Below are 11,498 nucleotides of genomic sequence, written 5' to 3'. Positions count from 1 at the left end.
AGAACGCACCGAGGCATGATACAAAACTCAGATACTTGTCATGACAAACATTATAAAAAACTTACTTCACATAAGGAAGTTCTATATTTTATGTATGAAGGCAAAATAATTAGCAATTCTTCCTCATATACTTTATGACGGAAGGCGTAAAACGGAGAGTCTATTGATTTGTAATCATTCTTCTAAAACACTTCATAATTCTTCCTCATTAATTTTATGACGGAAAGCGTGTAACAGAATTCAGACATCATATTCATTTAGCAAAACTTAATATTGCAAGGCGTCTACATATGAATTACCTTATACACTTTTCAAAATGATTTGCTCAAATATAAACTGCACAATTGTGTGTAGAAATTTTATGCTCAGGTGCATAATCGATTGGTTTTAAAGCATTAAGCATCAAAATATTTGCAACAAGCATGTAAACATACGTAGTCATCACAATAAAGTCAGTATGTATATAATGTCAAGGTCAGAAGGAAATTTATTACAAAACATTGTTTGACATTTTTACAAAATTCAATCAAACTGCACGCTAAGCACATCTTGAGCAGATGAATCTTCTTTGCTGCATACTTCATCATCAACGTTTATCTTCAAATTTATCAATTTGTCTTTAGTCTCATCAACCTTTTCCTGAGTACCAGGAGGCATAAGTTTGGCAATAGCAGCAGAAGGGGTCTGGTTGGGAGCAAGGCGTTTAAACAACTTGCCGGTCACATCAGCAATAGCATGGGTGCAGGCAGCATCAACATAATCATTGTAGGGATTCCCTACAAGACTGGATCCAAGCACCTTAGCTATCAGACCTGGTATACCCTTCTTAAGCTCTGCAAAATTACCTTCACCTTTCTCCGCCCTCCGGAGAAGCTCAGCAGACTTTTCTCTCTCTGCATTCAGCTGCTTCTCCAGCTCACCCACTTTCACCTGCTCCTCTTCAAGTCTTTTCTTCTCAGCATCCCTTTCCCCTTGCAGAACAACAGAAGCATCTTGAGTACTTTTTAGCTCAACTTCTTTAGCCTTTATTATTTTATGCGCATCACTTAAGGCACGCTCAGCATCAGCAGCTCTTTTACGAGCATTTGCACCTTCAGTTATGTCTTTACGGGCTATAGCGAGAATAGACTCTTGATGCTTCTGCAGTTGCAGCACAGAGTCCAGATGATTGGTTAGCAGTACATGAGCTGCCATAGTTGATTGCCTGAGTTGATTAGAACGGAGAGCAGTGAATTGGGGTTTCAGCTCAGGGATAACACAACCCTGTACAAGAAAAAAAATTTATGAGTACTTTCAGGCAACTCACATCAATAAATTACAAACATATACATGCAGAAGATCTTATCATTCATACCTGAAGAAGAGTTGCAAATTCTTTATCCTTAGTGGCAGGGTTTGCAATGATGACCTGCAATGCCCTCACATGAGCAGGAAGAGTTGGCTCTTGAACATTGGAGGATGTAATAGCTGGGTTAGTGATATTAGGAGGAGGAGAATGATAAGCAGAGTTGCCTTCTGGCCTATCTTCATGAAATTCAGATTCATCGAATGGAGTAAAGTTTGGGTCAGGCGTTTTCAGGCCCTTCTCCCCTTCACTTTCAAGATTCTCCTCCGTCCTCCGTTCACCGCCCTCCGCGGCCTTCCCTTGGCTATCATTCGACTCTGCTAAAATCACTAACAAGAATAAATTAGCATTATGAACAAACATAACGGTTGTACTCAAAAACATGAGCATTTTCAAGAAAGCAAAGAATGGACATACTTCTCATGCGTTTCTGCTTTTTGCCCTGCTCTGTACTCTTCGCCCTTTTAGAGCCTATGCTCTTCTTTCTTGTCTTTTGGGTTGGAGGAGGAGTGGGGTTAGTTTCACCCGTGATGTCAACTGACCCCGATGTTTGTTGATCGGCGGTGGTGGTATCATCCGCTGTCCGCTCAGTGTCTGTATGTTCAGACCCGGTTTCACTGTTTGAGCTGCTCACAGCAATTTCTTTCCCCTTTTCAGCAGTAGCAGCATCAGCAGCAGCTTTAGTTTCAGCTACAACTCTCTCCGCCTCTAGCTCTTCAACGGTTATGTCACGAGCAGTGACCTCTACATCATCATCAAGATCAGCGGATAAAAGAGCAGAGTGAACCTGCATCACGGAGTTGGCTGTAAAAATTACACATAAACAGCAATATAAGTAAACATGACAAACAATAGAAACAAATCTATATATATATAATAGGATGATCATATCACATCCTACCCTGGTTTTTCTCACGAAGTACTGGCACAGAATTGCTTGACCATTCTTGACTCACTTTGCACAGCACAAGAATTTCCTCATACCTTTCGTATGATCTGGGCGGAAGGCGGAGCTCTTTCAAGCTATTTACTATCCGCTGCTCTGAGGGAGAAATCTTAATGCCCTTTCATATACCAGCATCAATAGCACCCCATTCCCGGACAACGGAGTACTCTTCTGGAATAACGGTCTCATCAATAAAGAAAAATGGACTTTTCCAGTCCTTCAAATTTGAAACTCTATTCGGACCAACAAAATGGTTATTTTTCTTACTATCAATAGTGAGCCAGCAATCACTAATTGTGCGAATTCTAAACAAAGAGATAAAAACTTTAATGCGAGGCTTTATATTAATGGCATTGCAGTACATTTCAAAAAGGATGATTTTTTGAAGGCCGTGGGGATGCATTTGACTAAGACAGGCCTTATAATATCTAAGAAGGCGAAGAAGAAAGTTAGTAAGGGGAACACGGAGGTTGCCGTGGGTAATTTGTAAGGCGTATAAAGTAATTTTTCCCTCAGGAGGGTTGTCAGCAGTTTGTCTATTGGTGGGAAGAACAGGGTTGTATTGATTGAGATGGCGGAAGGCAATCTTTAAGCCATCTAAATATTCACTTGTCAATGATGAAGCCATCGTGCTAACTTCTGGGATGTCAGCAGTATTTGACGAAGAAGGCTTAGCGTGCTCTTGGCCAGTACTCCGTGTAGAAGCCATGATAATATAGTAAAAGATATCAACAAGAAGAAAATAGCAGTAAGATGAAGTGTACTGACCTTGGAAGACGGTAAACCTTAAAAAGTTGAAGATTGAAGAAGGCGATGAAGATTTGGGGGAGAAATATTCTTTTTAGATCTTGGCAAAAGTAAAAAAGTGATGGTAACAGGGTTATGACGGTTTTTATAGGATTTCATCGATGCAATTTTTATGGCCACGATTAAGACACGTGTAGGGGTGAGTTTAAACGAAGGGTACGAAATAGCACTTTTTACAGCTGGAGGCGCGTGGAAGATCTCAGCCGTAAAAAATTAATCATAACAGCGTCAGTAAAATCCGTCTACATTTAATGCCTAAAATGTTATCCCCGATGCAAGTAGGCAATGAACAGGCTGGTTTGGCATGCGTTATTACAAGTTTAACAACTTAATCATTTTTCAAATGCTTAAGTCATTAAACTGGGGGGACTTAATGGTGTATCCTATCGAATACACACATAAAAGGCATAATAGAAGCATAAAAGTAGCATCAGGAAGGCTGGAAATAGCAGTTTTGTGGAGTTAACCGTCCAGCATTTTCTGTTGTACAGGCTGCTCCGTCATGCGTAAGCCCTGAAGGCCGCCTAGCGCGTAAGCCCTGGCCGGAGAACGCCACCTTCAGCATAAATTTCGGATCACGAATAACAGAACGTATCATCATTTGACACGTGTCCCTGAGTAATCTGGTGGATCTGACATTATAAATAGACCCCTTGGGTCGTCATTTTACACAGTTCAGATATTCTGACAACTTTGAGAGCTGAGACTTCACTTCTCTTTATCTCTCTACTTTCTCTCACTAGAAGTCATCCGGCTAGCACTTTTACACTCTACGGACGACAGATTGATTAAGTCACCCCACAAGTTTCTATACTTGTGAACCGGGTCTGCAGGGATTATTTCCCGAGGGTGAAAATCAATCGGCAACACTCCGCCCTCCTAAAGCTAGATTACTTCTAGTATCTTGTTGACATACTAAGCCTTACCTCATAAGGAAATAGGTGTTAACAGTAACTGAAAAAAAATACTTCTCTTCTTCCAATTATATGGTAAGGAAGGGTTATCCTTCACAAGTTTTCCAAATTTTATTTCAAAACCTTTCAGCTCCCCAAGCACTTGTTCCCCTGTTAAGCTACATGGTGGCCCTTCACGTTCTTCCACGCCATCAAAAGAATCTTTATCCATATGGAAAGGATGCAACGATTCCAACCAGCGACGATGTGCCATGAAGATTTCTTTGTGGGAGTTTGATAACCGTGTTGATCTGGTTTCCTTATGGCATGAAGGACAAACTAATTTACCTTTAGTGCTCCAACCCGATAAATTCACATACGCAGGAAAGTCACTTACCGTCCATAACAAAGAAGCACGCAGTGTGAAGTAACTCTTAGTTGATGCGTCATAAGTATTAACTCCAGTATCCCACAACTCTTTCAACTCATCAACTATAGGTTGCATATAGACATCTATATTATTACCTGGAACAGATGGACCGGGTATAAGTAAACTTAGGAATAGAACAGGTTTTTTCATGCACAACCATGGAGGTAGGTTATATGGCATCAAAACAACAGGCCATGTACTATGTGAAACACTCATGTTTCCAAAAGGGTTAAACCCATCACTCGCCAAACCAAGCCTCACATTACGAGGTTCTTTAGCAAATTCACTATTCTCATAATCGAATGTTTTCCAGGCTGGTGAATCTGCGGGATGTCTTAATCTACCATCTTTCGTACGACTCTCTTCATGCCATCTCATCGACCCGGCCGTTTTAGGCGACATAAACAATCTTTGCAAGCGTGGTATGAGTGGAAAATAACGCAACACTTTTTCTCCAACCTTCTTAGCTTTATAATCACCATCATTATCAACTTCTGTGGTTGACTCATTTTCAGAATCATTATTAATTTGTTTATATCTTGAGGTCTGACATACGTCACACTTAATTTTGTCCTTGTTTTCTTTCCAGGACAACATACAATCATTTGGACAAGCATCAATTTTCTTATAACCTAGACCCGAATCTCTTATTATCTTCCTTAATTCATACAATGACTTCGGTATGACATCATGAGGGAAGGCTTCCCTCATTGTGTCAAGAATCATGCTGAATCCTTTTTCATTACATTTTCCAACACATTTTGAATGGAAGAGTCTAACAATGAACGAAAGAACAGAGAACTTACAGCCGGGATATAATTCTTTCTTTACATCTTCCATTACTTTATTAAACTTTTCAGCATTTAAGTTTGGTACAGTCTGATTTTCAGTTTGTTGGATATCATCTTCATCTTCATCTTCATCTTCAAACACATTGAAGACACATTGGGCCAATGCTTGCATATCATCTTCATCAGCATCTTCAAACGTTGGTGTATCATTCGGTTCAAAATACACATTTGTAATTTTATAACCTTCGAAAAACCCGTCACATAGCAAATGTGTTTTAGCCTGAACCCGATCAACCCGTTTGTGATTACCACAATATTTTCATGGACAATATATATGACCATCTTTTCCCTTTTTAGAGAAAATACATTCTATAAATTTGTCAAGTCCTTTTTCGTATGCAGGGGAAGATCTACACAAGGACATCCAAGTCGAGTTCATCATATATAGACCTGTATTCTACAGACACATTTAATCAGACATAATTTAACATGGTTCAAAATCAAAGATTGTACTGTAAGAATTAAGGGGTATGGACATGAAACAAAAGAAATTAACCTGGTTCAAAATCAAAGATTCAAAATTAAGGAGTATGGACAAAGCGTATGAAACAAGCTGACCCAATTTTTCGATGATTGCAACTTATATCTTCAATTACGTATTAACTAATTAATAATCAATGATTGAAATTAACTTAGATCTGCAAACACATCTTCAAAAACTGATGATGATTGCAATTGCAATTAAATACGTACGATGTTATTATAAATTGTTAATAGTAATAGTAATAATAATAATAATAATAATAATAATAATTATTATTATTATTATTATTATATGATGATTTTGATACATCTAACAAGATCTAATACTATAAGTTTAAGATAAAGATTCAAATAATTAATAAAATATAAAATAATATACATAATGTAGATTAAAAGTTGGCTGGTGGTGTACGGATCATCACCCTTATGGTTTAGGCCAGGTATAGGGTTATGGTACATGGTTTAATGTTTATGGTATATAGGATATATAGGATTTAGGGTATTGGGTTTAGGATTAAGTGTTTATGATTTAATGTGTACGTTTACGGTATATGGTATAGGGTTTAAGGTTTAGGGTTTAGGGTTAAGTGTCTATGATTTAATGATTAGGGTTTAGGGTTTATAAACCCTAAACCCTGAACCCCAAACATTAAATCATAAACCATAAACCCTAACCCTAAACCCTAACCCTAAACCAAAAACTCTAAATCCTATACCATAAATCTTATACCATAAACACTAAACCATGTACCCTAAACCCTATACCCTATACCCTAAACCATAAGGGTGATGATCCGTACAGGTATAGGGTTAGGGTACATGGTTAACCGTTTAATGTTTATGGTATATAGGATATAGGATTTAGGGTATTGGGTTTAGGATTAAGTGTTTATGATTTAATGTGTACGTTTACGGTATATGGTATAGGGTTTAGGGTTAAGTTTCTATGATTTACTGTTTAGGGTTTAGGGTTTAGGGTTTAGGGTCTAGGGTCTAGGGTTTAGGGTTTATAAACCCTAAACCCTAAACCCTGAACCCCAAACATTAAATCATAAACCCTAAACCCTAAACCAAAAACTCTAAACCCTATACGCTAAATCTTATACCATAAACACTAAACCATGTACCCTAAACCATATACCCTAAACCATAAGGGTGATGATCCGTACAGGTATAGGGTTAGGGTACATGGTTTAATGTTTATGGTATATATAGGATATAGGATTTAGGGTATCTGGTTTAGGATTAAGTGTTTATGATTTAATGTGTACGTTTATGGTATATGGTATAGGGTTTAGGGTTTAGGGTTTAGGGTTTAGGATTTAGGGTTTATAAACTCTAAACCCTATACCCTAGATCTTATACCATAAACACTAAACCATGTACCCTAAACCATGTACCCTAAACCATAAGGGTGATGATCCGTACATGTATAGGGTTAGGGTACATGGTTTAATGTTTATGGTATATATGATATAGGATTTAGGGTATCAGGTTTAGGATTAAGTGTTTATGATTTAATGTATACGTTTACAGTATATGGTATAGGGTTTAGGGTTTAGGGTTAAGTGTCTATGATTTAATGTTTAGGGTTTATAAACCCTAAACCCTAAACCCTGAACCCCAAACATTAAATCATAAACCCTAAACCCTAACCCTAAACCCTAACCCTAAACCAAAAACTCTAAACCCTATACCCTAAATCTTATACCATAAACACTAAACCATGTACCCTAAACCCTATACCCTAAACCATAAGGGTGATGATCCGTACACCACCAACTTTTAGGCACACCACTAAAAACCAAACCCTACACATTAAACCACAAATCCTAAACCATAAACCCTATACCAACCCTAAACCCTACCTATACCTAAAACCCTAAACCATAAACCATATACCCTGAACATTATACCATATGCATGAACCCTAAACATTAAACCCTAAAGCCTAAACCATGCACCTCCCAAATTTGGGTAAATTCAAATTTCACCTCCAAACCCTAAAATAATACAATGTTAAATTACGATAAACGATGTTAAATTACGATAAATTATGATATATTTAAAAAAAATACATTTTATGAATAATTAAATTAATTTCGTGTACATTTATTCTATAAAGTTTATAAATTAATTACCAGTAATAGCTAGAAAATAGAGAAAAATAGAGAAGTTATACGGCCTCAATTAATTTTCACCAAAACTTACCCTCTCAAAAGAAACTACCAAATATCACGGATTTCGGACCCAAATTTTGAACCTGGTCGTAAATTCAAACATCACCTCCCAAATTTGGGTAAATTCAAATTTCACCTCCAAAATTTGGGAGGTGATCTTTCCACACTAGCATTTGATCCATCCACTCTAAAATAATACAAACTTCCTATATTACCTTTAAACTACTAGTAAGTCAATGTACTATTTACAAGGGTAAAATAGGTAATTTAGATTGTTTTGGTGTGGATGGATCAAAACTAGTGTGTGCGCCAAATCAAATTAGGGTTAGCTAGTTAAAACGTTTTTGAACAACTCACTTATCTCTTTTTTCACCAATTCAAAGAACAGTTAACTAACTCTCAAAGAACACATATATCTTTTTTCACAAGATCGAACACAGGTATCTTTTTTCACAAGAACTGTATATATTTTTTCACCAAACTGTATATCTTTTTTCACGAAAATGGATTAACGATTCTGTAATTTTTATTGTTCCTAACTACTCTGTATATAAAATTGTTTATAACTCTGTTGCGTTAATTGATATAATGCTCATTATTGTTCTTTACATTCTTGTAGATTATGGCAATTGAAGGAATCAAAAAGTCTTCACTTAGATCCTCTCAACAGGTTGAGGCTAATACCATGAGAAAACGCCAGTTCGTTGCACCCAATACTATCAGAAAATGAGTTAGGGCACCTCATATCTCCAAAGAATCATCCTCAAAATCCAAGTCTCAAAAGGGCAATGTAAGTGATAAAAGACCGAGGTTAAGTAAAAGTAAAGTTCAACGAGTCAGCCAAGAAGAAGGTAGAGGTCTGGGTCGTCTTCAACTGCAAGATGAAGATACGAAGCCCGAGGATGATGCACAATGACAAAATGAAGAATACGATAATTACACAAGCTATGATGAAGATTTTGAAGAGCATCGTCAACAAGGTGAACTATAACAAACTGAAGTACAACAAACTGAAGTACAACTAACTGAAGTACTACATGAACAACCTGAAGAAGGTTCACGTGTGAATGAAGAAACTGAACTAGGTTATTTTTTCTTTTTCTAATTTGGTTTGTTTATTCGATTTATATTGTTTCTTGTTTAGTATATCAGTTGTAAATCAAGTGCACATATTTTGTAGATAATCAGTCGAGAGGACCGACTCTTATGCTGCAGAATTATATGCAAAAGCCACATGTTCGACTTCCTATTACTTTTAATGAACATGACCAGCCAATTGGTGCAAACAGTAGTCAATTTACCCATTTTCTTGGTTACTTATCATGGAGTTACCAGTATTGTCCAATTTATAGACCGTGGAACAAAGTTAAACCCGAAAAGAAGGATAAGTTGTTGAAGTTCTTAAGGGTACATATTTTAAAATCTGTGTGATAATATGTTTTTTTTTTTTGTTCTCATGCATGTGATTTATATGTTTTTTTTTTTTATAATTTGTAGACAAAGTTGATTTTCCACCAACTGCTAATTCGTGGATACTCTAATCATATGGGCGCAAAATGAAAAATTGGAGGTCGAGAGTTAAGGAATGTTACTTTGACCCGTCTAAACCAATGGAGGAGCTATTAAAGTCACCACCTCTACAACTAACCAAAAGACACTGGAGAAGACTTCTTGAATATTGGACCAGAGATGATGTGATGGTATGATATATTCTTACACTTTCATGTAGATAGACTAACCATCGTGATTCGATCTCCTTGAATACTAACCACTCTTTTCTTGTTCAGGAGATGACCGGAAAAAACAAAGACAATAGGGCTAAAAAGAAGTTGTCACAAATGACGGGGAAAAAAAGTTTTGCAAGAATTCGTGAAGAACTGATGGTAATATATCATGGGGGAATTATTTATATAGTACGTATAGCTTTTGAATATACATCGTTAATAGTTACCTCGGTTTTACTCATTGTAGGTGAAGTTGGGAAGAGAGCCAACTAGGGTGGATATATTTAAGGAATGTTACAAAATCGGTGAAGGTGAAGCTGCTCGTGTCTTTGTAAGTAATTTTACAAAAGTAGATCAAATATATCCTACACATGATAACAGTAGATGTATATTTATATATATGTTAATCACCATAAACCACTTGTGAGGTTTTTATTTCATTTGAAGTATACTTTGAGGTCAGAGATAAAAGAAATAACTATTAACCATATCTTTAATTTATTTAGTTACAAGGGTAAGCATTGCATATACTTCAATTGACCTATACTGTGATTGGGCATTGCATATATCGAATATCAGAGTAGAATTATAATATGATAGTTATCCTTTGTATAGCTCACAAATTAGTTGGCAATTTTCCATGTATATCGATGCCATCTCCTGTATATATACTGGTCATATTATTGAATCAAATATCAACGATTTACTATCTCTTTTATGCAGGAAAAAATGAAAGACCTAACCGAGAAACTCGGTGATGGTGCAACTGATGCACCTGGACAAGATGATGTTTTTGCCACGGTAATGGGTAAACCTAAAAATGGTACTGCAGAAATGTACAGACTTGGTGTTCGCGCCAATCATTTGTGGGGTGCAGGACCTAGTCGATTAGCTGTTAGCAAAGCAAATGCTCAGCTGATGTCTAGAAATGCACAACTTGAAGAAGAAAATGCAAGGTTAAAAGCCGAGAAGAACAATGGTCCGAGTGCTCAGAATGATGGTTCGCGTGTTCATGCTAATGGTTCGGGTGATCACCGTTTATGGGTATGTTTCAATTTAATAGCTTACTGTTTTTTCACCCTTTTAGCCTTCATAAATTTTTTTTGACAACTAAATTTTAGGTCGACAAGGAAGTTTATGTAAAAAACCTTACAAACTTCGAGAAGGTAGCAATAGGAAGGTTGAGGGGCGTTGATCTAAATACGATTCTTAATGGAACAGAACTTGGACATGGTTGGTGTCAGGTCCATGTTCAGGTGGCCATTAAAAAAGATGAAGCTTTGTTTAGGCCATATGATTATTTGAAATGCATTCATGACGTCACTGGTACGTCTATTGCTTGGCATGCTCAGTTAATCGAGGTATGTCCTTGTTAAATTTGTAATAATTAAGATTAATTTTTATAATGTGCACCTTTATGCTTATACATGGATAATTTAATTTGTAGTTGGTACGTGAGGATTGATCAAGATTGGATGGTGAAGGGTTGAAGAGTTTTTGTGTTTGTTAATGTGAGTTGGTTTATTAATGATTGTTTGTGTTTGAAACAATTTGTTGATACAATGTATGTGTTGGTGTGTTTGAAACAATGATTTGTCCTGTCGTGATTTTATTATTATTAAAACAATATAACTTACTGTAAATGTAATCATGTAGTGATCAATATTATACTTTATATTTAATATTTGTTTTGTAATTTAAAAATTTAAAATTATTGTAATTGCAATGAATAATAAATTGATGCAATCAAAAGAAAACTGGATCCGAACAGGGCCCAAAAGGCCTAAATAGTTGAAGCAGTCCCAAAAGGCCCAGTAAGCTTAAACGTGGCGACAATCC

The 11,498-nt window shown here is 36.5% G+C and overlaps 1 protein-coding gene across 1 annotated transcript; it reads right to left on the bottom strand.

The window, feature by feature from the left end:
• Positions 1-4,025: 4,025 nt before the first annotated feature.
• LOC139900827 (uncharacterized) lies at positions 4,026-6,214 on the bottom strand. Its single transcript, XM_071883581.1, has 3 exons — positions 6,135-6,214; positions 5,663-5,669; positions 4,026-5,492 (listed from the first exon to the last, which is right to left on the bottom strand). Exons 1-3 carry the CDS (start codon positions 6,212-6,214, stop codon positions 4,026-4,028), a joined length of 1,554 nt encoding a protein of 517 aa, XP_071739682.1.
• Between the last annotated feature and the right edge of the window lie 5,284 nt (positions 6,215-11,498).

The sequence above is a fragment of the Rutidosis leptorrhynchoides genome, chromosome 3, assembly GCF_046630445.1.
Source record: "Rutidosis leptorrhynchoides isolate AG116_Rl617_1_P2 chromosome 3, CSIRO_AGI_Rlap_v1, whole genome shotgun sequence".
NCBI lineage: Eukaryota > Viridiplantae > Streptophyta > Magnoliopsida > Asterales > Asteraceae > Rutidosis > Rutidosis leptorrhynchoides.
This window is presented reverse-complemented; position numbering and strand designations above follow the sequence as displayed.